Genomic DNA, 15802 nt, shown 5'->3' with positions numbered 1-15802 from the left:
CCCAGTCTTGGTTATGTCTTCATCAGCAACATGAAAACTGACTAATACATGTAGAGATTAAAGGTGACACCCAATCTACAAAACATGATCTCTATTGCAGCCTTTTGTGTTCAGAGATGGAGGGTAGGTGAAGCCATGAAGACAGCATGTTTGTAAATCTGGTTTCCTGGCACTCAGCCTTGAGAATGAGACACAATGCAGGGCAATTTCGCACTAAACGTGGGACCTATTGTCTAGGCATCTTCTAGCGGCTTAAGACCTACTGGCTCCAACTTGGTTCTTTCTCGGATTCAATCTTGTCATAGCTGACATGGCAAACACCTCTGGTTGCCTATCAAACATCCATTTTCTTTTCCTTATTAAGAGAAATTTTGTTTTTGTTTTGTTTTGTTATATGGTAGCAACGTCCTCACTGAAAGATGATATTTTCCAGCTTCCTTTGCTGCTAGAAGTGATCATGTGACACAGTTCTGACCAAAACACAAAGGCTGAAGATTCCTCAGAAAGTTTTGTTTTCATGATATGCAGATCCCACTCTTTTCTGTTTCCCTCTCTCTTTTCTAAGTGAAACTGGGGCGTGTTGGCTGCAGCTGCAGCCACCATTTTATAGGTAAACACGAAGGGAAATTTAAGAGAATCACAAAGATCTTGGCTCCAACTCCTCAGATTACTGCACTGGCCTGCACCTCTAGCCTCTAGACTTCTTGTGATATGAGAGAAAATTAAACTTCTATCTTCTTTAAGCCAAGGATATGTGGTTTGATTTGGTTTTGTCACATGTATCCAAAAATGACTTCTAATTAATATAGACACAACTGACAGCCAAAGTACCACATGTTTCTAAAGGAGAGGGTGCTGGATTTTTAATCATCGGTATAAATCAATAGGAGAAATCTCTTATTTGGATATATTAAACAAAAATAATTAACAGATTCTCTTTTTACATTTTAAAAATATACATTAAAAACTCTTAGAGTTAATTAGGAGGCAAAAGAGGATCTTTAAAAATATGAATTATCATGTGCATGCCCAAAGTGTGTGCGTGTGTGTGTGTGTGTATATATACATATATTTTTTTTTTTTGAGACAGAATCTCACTCTGTTGCCCAGGCTGGAGTGGAATGGTGTGATCTCGGCTCACTGCAACCTCTTTTTTCCAGGTTCAAGCGATTCTTGTGCCTCAGCCTCCCGAGTAGCTGGGATTACAGGCACGCACCACCATGCCTGGCTAATTTCTGTACTGTTAGTAGAGACAGCATTTTGCCATGTTGGCCAGGCTGGTTTCAAACTCCTGGCCTCAGGTGATCTGCCCACCTCAGCCTCCCAAAGTGTTGGGATTACAGTGTGAGCTACCACGCTCAGCCACCAAAGCATATTTTTAGTGTTTAAAATATTTATTTAAACAAGAGGTAAAGAATCTGAGCAACACTCTTGGAAAGAGTAGTATATAATTAGTGTCAGAGAGTAGAAGGATGAAAAATACATTTTCTTCCTTGAGGCTATTAGAGTTTCCTTTGTAGTATAATATATCCTTGGCATTAATCAGGTGGTCCTCTCAATCCACCCATATCACAATCTACCTTTTCTGTCCATCATATATATGTTATACAATACAACATATATACGTTATATATAATATATTACATATATTATGTATGTTATATAACATTTGTGAACTAAGTAGAGTGGAAAGGCGGGGAGAGGATTCTATGTCACATCTGGGTCTGATTTAAGGTGATTAATCAAAAGAAACAAAGCCCTTGGAGGTGGAGCTAAGAGCCTTTTCCATGCACATGGTGAACATCTTTTGTTGCTGTGAGGATGACAATGGTTCATAATTACAGGTCTCCCTTGAAGAGTTATTTCATGTTGTCTGAATAAAACAGCCAGTGGCTAAGGAAGTGAATAATGCAATCTCACATTCTACTTAGATTACTCCCCACACAGCCAAGCTAGGTAAAGATGCTAGGTAATGATTAAATATTCCCCAAGTAGGGACTACAAGGCGAGCATTTTGAGGCTAGAAATTGTACTGCACTGCTGGAAATGCCTGCTTGGTGTGTTACTGAACCGCTGATCACATGTGAAAACTGCCAAATTGCCCAGAGCAATCCACCCTGGGGCACTAAAAAATGAAAATTAAAAAAAAAAAAAAAAAGACTGCTTTTCAAAGGAGAAATTCAAAGGCCATTACTGCTTTCCTCCCTTTTGGATTCTTCCTTCTGATTATCCTGCTTTGCTGCAAGGATTTCTAAGGTATCTGCTCTTAGAAGCAATCTTTTCATCTTGCTGTACTATGGACACACCTGGACTGTGTGCTGTGCAGAACAGCCACCAGGATCCCGCTTTCCCTGAGTCCCAGGCTAGGGACTAACTGTTCTTTAGAGTAGGGATGGACAGGAATCAAAGGGAAAATTCTTTTTGGGGAAAAAGGGAAGGGGCATATATTATTTGTGGTCAACCACATCTCTGAACACCCTCTCTCCATTTTGATAGGGTCCCATTATTTTAGTCCCACATTCCCAAAGTAGAATCCTAAAAACTCCATTTCCCAGCAGCTCTTGCAGCTAGGTACAGAGATATAATGGAGGTTCCACCGATCAGACACTCATTCAAGACTGATTTGGGAGTCTCTGGAGGGGATTCTACTGTAGGCACAGGTGGTAGCGGAGGCAGAGGAAGAGAGTGCAGACTCAGGCAGTTCTGTAGCATGCTTCTAGGGGTAGTCACCTCATCAATACAATTAGAGACATGGCTTTGGGCACTGAGCCTGCAAGATTAGGCTTGAGCCTGGTTCTCTGGTCTTCCCTGACTAATATCTACCCATCAGTTTTCTCCTTTTCTACTTAAACTACCCAAGTTGGATGCTATTATCTTCAGCTAAAAATTACCTGACCCAATAGGCACACACATGTGTGATGTAATATAACTACCCTTGCAAATAATTTTTTTAAAAATTTTGTCGGAAAGAGTAGACCTCTCAAAAAGATTTTAACCTTGATCTGGGTTTGGCACAGAGGAGCACTGCAAGCGTGAGGAGATTTGAGAGAGCTGTTCTTACTTCACGATCAGAGTTCATGGAAAAAAGTGACGGCTGCCAAAACACGGGATCACATAGGTTTACTCTTGTGAAATAGCCAAACAAGTGATCGTCTGGATGGGTTCTTCTAGGAGCATTGAGGAAACCTTTTCTCTTTGCCTGAAATCCCACCATTAGAGAAAGCTTCCTCTGGATCTGGAAGGTTTTTTGGTTTGTTTGTTTCATTTTTAGCTCTATGACTGTCCTATTGCAAGGCAAATCCTTGAGAAGGCTTACACCTTCATCATCAGCGGCATGGGGGCTTTAGTTGACATAGATCAGGATCAAGTTCTTGGGAAAGAGGCTGAAGATAGTCTCATGATAGAGAACGGGGCCCTGTAGAGGAACGTGGTAACACTGAAAACACAGTTCACACGTTTTCCCAGGTCTAGCTGTGTATATGTTGTGAATCAACATGGGTTTAAAAGAAATTAGAAAGAACACGTCATCTCTTATGTGGTTCTTAGGTAATCAAAATAAGAGCAAGACAAATCTCTTTAGGGTTGCAAATGTGATTCTCCTAAATGAAAAAAATTCTAAACATATGGCAAGAAGCTTCGAAATCTGTTAATGTGCAAATGTCATGATAAAAAAGGAACCGGTAAAAAAAAAAAAAAAAAAAATAGAACTAGTGAGTGTTAACGAACTGCCAGGCCACATTCTCTAAAAATGGAAGGAATTGAATTCATCTTATCCTTTAGCTGTGGAGCTAACTAAATGTGGCACTGGGGACGACTCCTCCCAGACTGGCGATGAAATTTTGAAAAAACAGTGCTACTTGCTAGGCATAACTATACTGAAAGAGAGGTTTAAAATGAGTAATGCAGGAAATCTGGTGACTGTGGATATCTAGATCCCACTTCCATTTACTACGTGACTTGGGCAAGGCACTTGATCTCTCTAATCCTCTGTTTCCTCATCTGTTAAATAGAAATGATAATTCTGAGCTTAAAGGACTATTAGGAGGTGTCCATCAATAATATCAGCAAAATACCTGGTCATGGTAGGGGCTGAAGACTAGGGAATTCTTAAGTGATGAATAGGGCTAGCCTCCATCTTCAACCTGGCCCACCTGATGGGAATGAGAAAGTGAGGGAGCCTCTGGAAAGGCTCTTAGTCACTACAAGGATTCAAAGGGGAGAGCTTCAGCCTGACTTGGTCAGTGAGCACATGAGTACGTCCTCAAGCTGTTTGTTCATCTCTGCCACACTATCCTCTCATTTGGGATTGAAATAAGAGAACAGCCTGTGTTTAAGCTTTTATTGTCAATGGTAACAGCTCGGGGCCTTGAATCTAACCAACAGGTAGCCTAGATGTAGAAAGCATTAATTGGAAGACTCTTTTCGACAATTGTTCACAGCAAACAAGTTCGAACCAGAAGATGCTGCTTGAAAATCACGAATTTAGTCAAGGATGAAAGATACAAGAATAGTCAAATATTTTGCACAAGGAAATCTTGTTGATGATCCGTAGAACTGATGCTTGCAGAACGCAGTCTCTTACGGGTTTTGTTTTTCTCCTTTGAGAGAGGCCATCATTGTCATTGCTGGTTCAGCTGGGGGGTTCCTTCCTTCACGTTGAGAACCTGGAGCAGAGAGTCTACCAACTTAAGAAATATTAGAAAGAGTTCAGCAAACAGAGTGAGCTGAAGTCTAATCCTAGAAGTAAATCCATTCCTACAAGCCATCAGCATCACTTGCGAGCTTGTTAGAAAGGCAAATTCTTGGTTCAACCTAACACCTACTAAATCAGAAACTCTGGGGGCGGAGCACAGCAATCTGTACTTTCACAAGCCCTGCAGGTGTTTCTGAGCATGCAACATTGGAGAACCAGAGCTGTCCCCCAAGAGACAAATTAACTTCTACTTTTTTTTTTGAGCTACTGCATTTTGGGATCTTATTGTTTTTATCAGCTTAACGTGCACCCTGATATGATTACTCAGGTATGTTTTAATCAATGTTGGTTAATGTACTATCCCCAGGAACTTATTACTAGAGGAGCAGCTGAGTGGTAAATTCTGGGAATGTGGAATTTGAATTCTTACTTTGCTTACTTTGACAATGCATCATTACACAAATCAAAGCTGGTTTCTGGATTACATAATTATACATTACAAACCTACAACTGTAAATGGTAGTAGTGTGGAAACTTGGGAAAAGGAGTTAATTTGGATTTCTGCCAATTCTAAATTTATTGTGGTTTGCTTGTTGTGGCTTCTGCTCAAATTAACTAAGACTAAAGAAAGAAAGAGTAGTTATAATTTTAAAATACTTCTTTGTTCCCATATAGCACCCTTTATGCGCTGAGATGAAAAAACACTTTTCGTTGAGACTAGAGCTTATTACTCTTCCCAAGATTCTCTGGCAATTCAGATTCCCCAACTTCCATATCAGCCATTTGTTTCTAATAAAAGAACTACTGATATTCTTGGGCAAATTATTACCTGCTCTGTGGCTCAGTTGTTTTGACCATGTGCTAATGAGCCCAGGGCCTGGGGTTTGATTCCCACGCATGCCAATTAGCTTTGCTCGCCTCCACCAACCCAGGCTGCCCTATTAAAGACTGCCGCCTGTCCGAAGATGCCAGCACATATCTTGCCTTATGAGTCACTGGTCATAAAAGCTAATGTGTGGGGGAAAAAATCTAAGTAAGTCCCCCATTGGCTCAAAATGTTGAATAAAAGAGGTTTGGCTGGAAGGAATAAAAGCTAAAAGGAAAAAGAGAATTGTGGAAACTAGGAAGATTAAGGACCTGGGAGGCAATGGTGGGGGGGGGGGGTCTACTGTGGGGGGGGGGGAGGAGCTGTATTCTAGGTGGGAGCCAGCTTCACTCTGCTCCGTCATAGAAAGTGCCAGCGTAATCAGAAGGTTATGAGTGATTCTTGATTGTATGTTGCTTTTTCTATATTTGGCACTTCCTTTGGAGCATTTCAAATATTCAGAAATAAGACCTTCCTATTCTCTGTACTGATTTGATGAGACAGTGAGAGTAGTCCCTTAAAAGTGAAGAACGAACACATTTACTTTCTTTTCCATAACAGCCTTTGTAGCTCATTTCCTTGCCCCCTTCATGTCCACTAAATAAAAGGAGAGACCTAAGCTGCAAAGAATAAGGGACTAAGTCCAAATTATAAAGGGAGACCAAAGGCCAACTAAAACCTCCACTGAAACTCAGGACAATGCACAACCACATCCAGGATCATGGATGAGGCCCTGGAGCTTCATCCATGGGGATGAGTTTCATCTTGCAGAAACAGAACAGTCTCATGTTGCAGAAACCATGGGGGAAAAGTTTCATTAATTGCAGAATAGAATTAAAAGATTTGGGCCAGGCGCGGTGGCTCACGCCTGTAATCCCAGCACTTTGGGAGGCCGAGGCAGGCAGATCACGAGGTCAGAAGATCAAGACAATCCTGGCTAACATGGTGAAACCCCGTCTCTACTAAAAAAAAAAAAAAATACAAAAAATTAGCCGGGCATGGTGGGGGTGGGCACCTGTAGTCCCAGCTACTCAGGGGACTGAGGCAGGAGAATGGCGTGAACCCGGCAGTTGGAGCTTGCAGTGAGCTGAGATTGCGCCACTGCACTCCAGCCTGGGCTACAGGGCGAGACTCCATCTCAAAAAAAAAAAAGAAAGAATTAAAAGATCTGTGAGAAGGGCACAGTTAAAAGGATTAAGGTTAACCTTGAACATTGCTGGGCATAATTGCTCTGAAAGTTCTGGAGCTGTTTCCATGATCGAGTAACCTAGTTTCAGTGCACATTACACACATCCTTTATGAATTAAGTAAATATCTTTGTCATCAAAACATAGGAAATGCTTGGAGTTTCTAACTACAGCTCCAAGAGAATTGGCAACAGTACTTGATGTTTTATTACTAAAATGAGAGAGGAGAGCATATGTAGATAGTTTTTAATTTTAAGAACGGTCCTTCAGCCTCTGAAAACTCCTGCTGCTAATTCTGGCAATGCTTGGCTAAGTTATTAAGTTTCTCTCTAACACTCCCATAACTCTAAGATATGGGAGATATATGGGTTTCTAATAGAACTAATCTCTTGGCACCCCTTCTTTTTGAGTCAGATCATTGTAAGGTGTTTTCAATTTTCATAACAACATACTTTCATTGAGGTGGAATTTCCAGTGCAAGAGAAGCAATAAAATATTTTGGTCTCTGCAAAGACTAACTGTGGAATTTGTTTTTGTGTTACTAGGAAATAAAGCCAAAAGAATAGTACCAATGTGTGCAATAACTAATTATTCAACTGGAGGTGGAATGAAATGAGACGGGCTTTCTAAACCTGTAAAAAGAAAAACAATGCATAAAAATAATAGAAAAAGAAAGCCCGATTTTTAAAATAATCTTTTTGATGACCTTTTTCAGTTCACTTGGCATGAGGACTGCCCCCTTTAAGCAGTCACTGTCCGCAGCTGCCCACTCCACCCATCCTATTTTACTGCTACTCAGACATCTTTGTGGAACTATTCTTTTTGCCATTGCCTTTGAAGCTTACAGAATATTCTTCTGAATATGGTGGAAAATTTTTGATCCTTAAGAAAGGAGTTGAATTTTCCAAAAGATTCCAAAGATACGCAGGGCCAGGTTGAGGAAATAAAATAACACAAACTGGACACTGCTGTTTGTTTAAAAAATGAGGCACTATAGAATAGTAATATGATTGTGTGTTAATAGAGGGGAGTATTTCATGAACGAGCTATGAGGGCAAGTCCATTTCAATGTTTGCAAAAATTATTTTCGAGGGTTTTGTGGCGGCAATTTTTGTTACTGTTCAGACAAATGAGAAGGGTACTGCTGTTGGATATCCACCTACAGGAACTCCAGCAAAGCACCTGACCATGAAAAAGGATGGCCAGCTAGAATCTGAGAAGTCACCTGCAAGTTCACAGAGCCCTCAGAGTATGGGATCCATCAGTAAAGAAGGGGGCTGATGACATAACACCTATGACACAGGTATGGACCAGACAATCGCTTGGGGTTTTGCACAAAGTTGGTATTTATTTCTGTATTGATTGATTTAATCTGGGATTTTTTTTTTTTTTCTGAATAAAAGCTACAAAGACTTTCCCTCTAGGCGCTTAGTGTAACAGGTGAAATTCAGTTTCCATTTAGCATAGAAACCCACATTTGGGAGGCCGAGGCTGGGGAAATCACTTAAGCCCAGGAGTTTGAGACCAGCCTGGGCAACAGAGCCAGTCCTTGTCAAAAAAAACAAAAAACAAAAAAACAAAAAAAAGAGAGAGAGAGGGAAAGGAAAGAAAAGAAAGAAACCACATAGACAGAACTTGTAAGAAAGAAAGAAAGAAAGAAAGAAAGAAAGAAAGAAAGAAAGAAAGAAAGAAAGAAAGAAAGAAAGAAAAGAGAGAGAAAGACCACAATAGACCCAAAGGGCAATGAAATAGAAAGCTTCCCTCCAGAAAGCCAGCTGAGGCTTGGCAAAGGCAGCTCTGAGCCCCTAAAGGGGCCATCAGTCTTTACCATGAATGAGTGAAGAAGGAAGCTCTCCAAGTACAGTGAGTGGAAAACAGTATTATTTATTGTCAGAAGCAGCAAGAAGCAAGGCCTTCAGCCTGGATGCTTTATATTAAGATCAATGACGACCATTTCTGGAAGATGTCTTGCATGGTACAGACTGTCTGAGGCAGACTGAGCACAGGCCCTTACCCTGATTTTATCAATGAAAAGCTATGGGACTAGTTTCCTTACCTCTAAAATGGAGAGAATGGTAGAATCTTCCTTCTAAGACTGTTGTGAGCATAAGCTGAGAAAATGGAGGTAAACTGCTTAGCCCAATACTCGGATTATCGTAAATATTCAGTAAAACTAGCCACCATTGTTATTGTAATTATTATTTTGTATTTTGTTATACATTTCATGGGAACTTAAAAGTTAGTGATAATCACCTCATTTTCAGTTGCCTTGCTTTCTTCCTATAAGTTTTATTCTCTCTCTTATCTTGTTCACTGTCTTTGTAACTAAGTATTGCCAGTTTAGTATAATTATTTTCCCCTATCCTCTATAAAATCATATACAGGATGAATTTGTTGATCTCAGATATGTCCACTGAGTTTTAAAATATTAGCATGAAACCTGAACTAGGTACTCCTGCAACAAATATGAAGAAGTGCTCCTTTGTGTCAAAGGTAGCAAACAAGAATGTTCTTTTCTAAAACTAGGAACCTCCACTAGTGTTCACCAGAAATAAACATAAAATCTGTAGATCCACATGGATTTACTCAAATACTTTGCAGACTCACTATCAAAACATTCTGGTAGGGCCTGGCTATTAAAAAAATATATATGCCATCAATGCATAACGGCAAATAGACAAAATTGCTGGAAAAAAACTCCTAAATTGGAGTTTGGAATCAATATCCTTTTGACTATTACGTCAAAAAGAAGGGCACATAGAAATTGTCTGTCAATGTGCTTAGCATGTATTGGTGTTAGCCTAATATAGCAACCATGAAGGTTTATATCATAAGCAATTCTATTCTTCCTCATTTGAACTTGCCCTCTTTCCACCTCTCCCCAAATACCTCCCACCCATCTCGCACGTATGTTTCTTTTACCTTTGCCTTTTGAACCTACATCTTTGAAGTTGCTGCTATCCTCTGAATCCCACGAAGGCTGCTGATTGCCCAGGGCCTTGGGTTGAGGTGGCTGGTGGTTTCTGTTCTCCTTTGCTTCTATGAGACCCAGCAAATTGCTTGCAGCTTCTTCCCACCTGATGTACTCTCTCAGCTGCTGCTTTAGGCTCCCTCTCTCAGAAACAGAAGAAGACTCCCCTGTGCTCTTTTTCCCCATTAAGTGCCCTGTAAAAACCAAAACAAAAACACTCATAATGCCACAAATGTAACCAAAGGGAATGAACGAATGAGAAATTTAAAAGGACATCAATTGTGTTTGTGCTGCTTCCTCCTAAAATGCAGAATAAATCACGTTTTATTATTAAGAGTTAGTTCATAAATGACAGATAGATTTTGCTGTCTGTTCAAAATGTGCAATGAGCTAGACTGCATTCAGAACTGCAACCCAGAAACCCTGGGCTTGGTTCCAGCACCTCTACTAGCTAGTAAGGTGACCTCTGCCAAGTCATGTAGCACCCCTAGTCTTTAATTTTCTCTACTATAAAATGAACAGGGTAGACTAGATTAAATTTAAGGAGCCTTCCATATCTAAAATTCTATCATCAATTCTGTATGCACCAAATTCTATTTCCAACTGAAAGATGGAGTTTAAACATCTTCCCCAGCCAATTTTGAATTGCTGCTGAAAATAAAAGTCTCCATGCTTTTCTTTGTGTGGTTTTTAAAAAATATTGCTTTCCTTTTATCTGTAGTAAAAAATACCAAAGGAATTTTTCATTTAAACTTTCTCAGAATTTTAGTTGAGATTGAACCTAGGAAACTACCTAGATTGATTGTTTGTTAAGAGTGTAGTGAAAACCAAGTTGAAAACAAGCCCCGAGTAACACTTGACAGCCACATAAATGCAGAATTTTCTCTTGGGTGTCTGCAAGTCTATCAATGGCTCCAGGAATGTGTGCTAGCCGTGTAAATAATTTTTTTTAAAAAACAGCTGTTAAGGAGGCAAAACCACCAAAAACATGAAAATTTATGTATGCAAGAGGGGATAACTTGGAGTCAGAAGTGGGTACAGAATTCAAGGTCTGCATTCTTAACACTTTAGACCCTTGCTTGAATATTCTCATGTTCTCTACTTTTTACTGTTGATTTTTCCTCTCTCTCTCTGTAATTGGACTTTGTAGCACTTTGAAATTTCTAACGTCAACTAAACTATGGTACTTTTGATCTAAAGTGTGCAAAGGAAAAGGTCTTTGTGGTGCCAACACTGACTGGCATTAGAAGTATTTAAGACAAACATAAAATTTGAAAGATCTTCAGCCTTAAAATGGAAAGAGGCCCTTTCCTAGAAGTTCTATCCACCAACAGAGAAGCCCTCACTGTAAGCAACTTTATTGCTTTTATGTGTATTGCAATTTGCAGTTTATGGGATGTTTAAATGTGCTTGATTTCATTTGATCCATATGCTAACTGGTTTGGTGAAAATGAGACTTGCCAGAGGTCACACAGATGTAAGTAACTATTTTAGGATTAAAATCAGCTCACAATCTAGACTACATTATTATACTGCGTGGCAATGTCTTTTAACTTGCTAAGAATATAAGGCAGCTAAAATCATTCTGGGATCTGGAAATAAGGATAAGGTCTACAAAAGGCTTTCTAATGTTATAAAAATAGGGATTATATACCAATATATCATGACACATTATGTAATTGAGAAAAAATAATTCTATGAGTATTAAGGAGCGTTAAAATCAGGTTGTACTGCATTGCAGTGTGAGCGTTTGCCAAATTGCTTATGACATGAGACTTCACACAATTTCAGGACCCTAACTGGGAATACTGCCCCAAGCGAAGGCTTGGAATCCTGAATGATTGGCTCTGCACTTATCAGCTTGGTCACGTGGTGCTCAGCTGTCCACTCAGCAACTTTGCATTCAGCCATAACAGTGATTACGTTGTGCAACTTCCCAGGAAGTAGTGATGCATTTGGTTTTATTTATATGGAGGAAATTGAATCATGATGATTGGAAGGCAGGACTAGAATCCTGATACTCCCAGTAATGACCTAGGTCACCTTACCCTTCTAACTGCCTATCATCTAGTTAGAATGCTGGAAATGAGAAAGAGTTATTGCCAATAAAACAGAGGAGTGATAGAGAGATCACACATAAGAACCTCATTTTTGTCATGCCTGAATAATTTTGTGGGCTTTTCTAAAACGGGAGGAGAAAGTCATTCTCCAGTCTCTGATTGTACTAAATTTCAGTACATGCATATCTGGGGAATGTGTGGGGATCCGTTCTTTACCTCTAGATCCATAGACTGGTTGTTAAGGAGAGCACGCTATCTATAACATCCCAGGGAAGTACACATTCCCTGGGTCTGATTTCACTTTTGAGCTAGTGACTGTCAACCAAATCATCGTCTCTATGGCAACATGGATGATACGCCCACTTCCACCTCTTCTCCCAGCATCATTTGTCAAGTGCCCATATCATAATAATGGCAATCTCACCACAGACAAAAGACAGTCACTTGAAAAAATAAAACCTTGATCAGAGAAAAAAAGGCTTTTGTTCTTTTTATCAATCATTTAAAGATACTACTAAAGGGATGGTTTGAAACAGAAATGAATACGGCATAGATGAAAGTGTTGAGTACTCCTAAGAACTAGTTTCTCCGGACCCACACTTAAATTCTATTCCACAGTTTCTGGAGCCATAACAAGCCATTCTGCAGCTGAATACTGGCCTTTCCAAATTCAGCCTTCTAGGATATGTCTCACATCCAAGTTAGAACCACAGTTAGGAGCATTTCATGGGTGCACAGGGAATAGTCACCAGTGTAAGTGTTGACTTATATTTTCATCACACAAACATCAAGTGGATAAACATTTGTTAAGTTTTCAAACTGGTAACCTTTTTTTCCATTGCTGTGCCATCCTTCTCTCAGCTGGAAGAAGCAATTTACTTACCAAGCCTGTAAATGTGTGCTGACAGCATCTTCATGGACAGCAGTATGTAGCTTTAGTTTTATATCATTAAAACGAAGCTACATGTCTTTGGTGATTGAAGAGGATACGCATTTTCTTGGGATAATTGAAAGCTGAATTTAAAATCTAACATCATTCATCCTTGTCAATGCTTATATTCCAACAGAGGTCATTTTACTCAAAGGAAACTTTTTCTCAACCACAAGGTAATTTTAGGCCAAAATGTGAGTTTCTACTTCACCTCTCTCTTTCCCTTGCTCCTTCTCAACTCTGCACAGCTATCAAAGGGAGAGAAAGAAGTGCGTTTGAGAATAAATATGAAAGTAGTATTTGGGGTCACCACTGGTTGGTATTCTTTTAGATTAGAAATGCTCAAGTACCACTATGAAGAGCAATTAAATGGCAGCCACCCTAAATAACTGGAGACAGATGTTCTCCAGAACTACAGCAAATCAAGATTGGCTTGACTTGTACCAGAGATAACATGATGCCGCTCCCCAGTTAACTCTATTGTCCTCCTTTGGGCCTGCAAGGGTTACCTAATAATAAGCTTTATTAGTATAATAATATAGATGAGTAAAAAGAGATTGGGAATCCAGAAGTTTCATTCCACCTTTCCAGCCCCATTGGCTGGTGGCTGGGTCAGATAATGGCCACTTGATCTAAGCTCCCAGAAACCCTCTTTGAGAAGCATCAATTCTAAATTTGGATTCTTCAACATCTGCTAAGCATCCTTCATTCTTGAAACGCAGGGTTTTTCAGCTTCACCCATTCCAACCTCTCCTCTCCACACCAGACTGCTGGGTTCCTCCTGTCCCTCAGCGATCACATATCCTCTCATTCCTGGAACTGTCAAGACTTGGCAAATGATTATTTTAGCAACAGTGAAAACCACTGTGTTGCAACCCAAAGATCTCGACTTCCCTCACAAAAGCACACACAACACAGAAGAGCTGAGGAAGCAACAGTTCCAGTCCCACTCCCTTCCCCAAATTCTTTGTCTTCTATCAAGATTTGTGAATGAGCCGATATGAATTAGCAAGTGCTTGTTCAACACACCGTTCTCCAGCCCTCCCCGCCCCCCTGCCCCGCCTTCTAAGTAGATGGCTAAGGAAATACACACACACACACACACACACACACACACACACACACACCCTTAAATCTCTTCCCACGAAGCTGGTTGGGGTTGTTGTCGTTGACTTTTGTGGGGCGGGTGGGTGGGGGAGTGAGGAAGTTGGATGCTCTGCGTTTGCTGGAAGCTATGCTCGGCGAGGACAAGAGCCGCGGGGTGATGCTGGGTGAGCCGAGGCTACGGGTCGCTTCCTGCCTCCCAGCTGAGCGAAAGCAGTGAGTGCGCGCGGAGCAGAATCCTGACCCCACACGCGGGCGCCCTCCCCACCCGCAGCGCGGCCGTCCTCTCCGCCCGGGTTCTGGGGGCTGTGGCGAGGGAGCCTCCAAGCCGGTGCCTAGAGAGCAGGACCTGTTGCAGAGGGAATGGGAAAGGAGCGAGGGGAAAGGGCGAAGTCGTGGGTCTAGAGGGGCGGAGAAAGAGCGGAGCTCAGAGGCGCAGAGAGATCGGGATGAGCTTGGAGAGCAGGCGAGATTCCCCAAGCTCAGAGCCTGTAGGCTGGAAAGAGGACAAAAGGGCAGGGAAAAGAATATCGCTGCAAAGCGAAGAGAAGGACTGTGGAAACCCCAGAGAGCCACAGACAGGCGGGATTCAGAGCACTGCGCACTGAACAGATGTGAAATCCAGGGCGGGAGCGCTGCGCCGGAGGTCCCCACACCTGTGGCTTTGCGGGGCGCATAGGCGCAGCTTAGATTTCAGCCCATGCCGGTCGGTGTTGAGGCCACCGAGCTGGACTAGGGTTCTGAGATGTTCTTAAGGGACAACGCTCCCCAAGATTATTCTAGGAGAGTACCGTGCCAGACAGGGTGAGACTAGGCGGACAAAAGGAGATGTAGGATGCACGCAGAGGGAAGATGATCTGCACCGGGGTTGGCAGTTGGGAGCTCGGGTGCCCTGGGGAACACGGGGAGACACCGGCTGGAAGCGAGCGGGAAAGGATCAGGGGACCAGCTTCCGGCTGGTGAGGGGCTCATGGGCTCCCTAGAATGGGGAAAGGTGGGGTGGAGTTTTAGGAGAATCGGGAAGGTGTTTCGGTAGAAGGGTCACAGCAAACCCAGCTCCCAAAGCTGGGCCCGGGAAACGCAAAGAAATGGGGAGACAGGTCCCCTCTGGCTGGCTGATCCAGAGGAGGCCAAGCGCGCGGCTCCCGCGGCCAGGACACTCACCCACCGCCCAGTGGTTGCCACGCGGGTACATCTTGGTCAGCACGGTCCCTCCGCCCGCAGGCAGCGGGACCGCTCGCCCCCGGGGCGCCTGGAAGAGGACCAGCGCCAGTAGGACCAGCGGGAGCTCGCGGCCGCGCATGGTCCCGACGGGAAGCCCTTGGAGCGCGGCGGAGAGGCTGGGCGAGGCTGGGTTGTGCGCCCTACTGGCAGAGCATCGACTGGTGACCCGGACCTCAGAGGAGCTCCGCCGCCGCAGCCGCTGGTGCTACTGCTGCGGCCTCCACTAGGGCCCCTACTTTATATGGAAGCCCGGGCGGGGGGAGCTGGGGGCTCTTCTACCGCGGACCGGAGCGCTCTGACGTCTCCCTATAGCTAGCCGGGGCGCTGGGACGCCCGGTCCGGAAAACCATCCATCTCCCAGCCGAGTGACGAAAAAGCTGAGTGTACATTGCCCCCTCTTTTTTCCTCATAGCCCCGTCCGCCTTCGCCACATCGGATTAATTCCTCCGGTCCTCGACGCCTTACATCCAACACAATTTAGTGAACTCCTCCCTCTCCAGGCTCGCCGGCGCCTCCAGTGTTAGCTGCCCTGAAATTCCTGGAGAGGGCGACCCCGCTGCCTGATCCGGGCCAGGAGGGGTTCGGGGGTGGTGTAGATGGAGACGGGTGAGCTGTAAAGATAGATGGGCTTTGCTGGAGGGATTTAGAACCACCATTGAAAGGCCTTCTGATTCTCCAGACCTTTCTCTTCGTAGGCCACATCTTTGCTGTCCCAGTCCATAGATTTCGGGACCTTGCCTCCTCCTTGCAGATCTCTCTCTCTTTCT

The 15802-nt window shown here is 42.8% G+C and overlaps 1 protein-coding gene across 3 annotated transcripts; it reads right to left on the bottom strand.

Annotated features, from left to right (window-relative positions):
• Window positions 1–4325: 4325 nt before the first annotated feature.
• On the bottom strand, window positions 4326–15208 carry GRP (gastrin releasing peptide). 3 transcript variants are annotated; one of them, XM_025365411.1, is made up of 3 exons: window positions 14976–15208; window positions 9687–9910; window positions 4326–4685 (listed from the first exon to the last, which is right to left on the bottom strand). In XM_025365411.1, exons 1-3 carry the CDS (start codon window positions 15112–15114, stop codon window positions 4620–4622), a joined length of 429 nt encoding a protein of 142 aa, XP_025221196.1. In that variant the 5' UTR covers window positions 15115–15208; the 3' UTR covers window positions 4326–4619. The 3 variants fall into 3 exon arrangements, with proteins under 3 accessions (XP_025221196.1, XP_025221194.1, XP_025221195.1); XM_025365409.1 differs by having other exon boundaries at window positions 9668–9910; window positions 14976–15154; XM_025365410.1 differs by having other exon boundaries at window positions 4332–4664; window positions 9668–9910; window positions 14976–15114.
• Between the last annotated feature and the right edge of the window lie 594 nt (window positions 15209–15802).

The sequence above is a fragment of the Theropithecus gelada genome, chromosome 18 (assembly GCF_003255815.1).
Source record: "Theropithecus gelada isolate Dixy chromosome 18, Tgel_1.0, whole genome shotgun sequence".
Lineage (NCBI taxonomy): Eukaryota > Metazoa > Chordata > Mammalia > Primates > Cercopithecidae > Theropithecus > Theropithecus gelada.
Note: the sequence above shows the minus strand (reverse complement) of the source record. Positions and strands in the feature narration are given on the sequence as shown.

Bases quoted from the DNA above. Each gene is read 5' to 3' on its own strand.
- GRP (XM_025365409.1), bottom strand. From the start codon at position 15,114: ATGCGCGGCCGCGAGCTCCCGCTGGTCCTACTGGCGCTGGTCCTCTTC. The intron at 9,911-14,975 runs GTGAGTGTCCTG...TGGTTTTTACAG, and splicing joins TGGCAACCACTGGGCGGTGG to GGCACTTAATGGGGAAAAAG. The intron at 4,686-9,667 runs GTAAAAGAAACA...ATATTTCTTAAG, and splicing joins TGTAGGTTCAAAAGGCAAAG to TTGGTAGACTCTCTGCTCCA.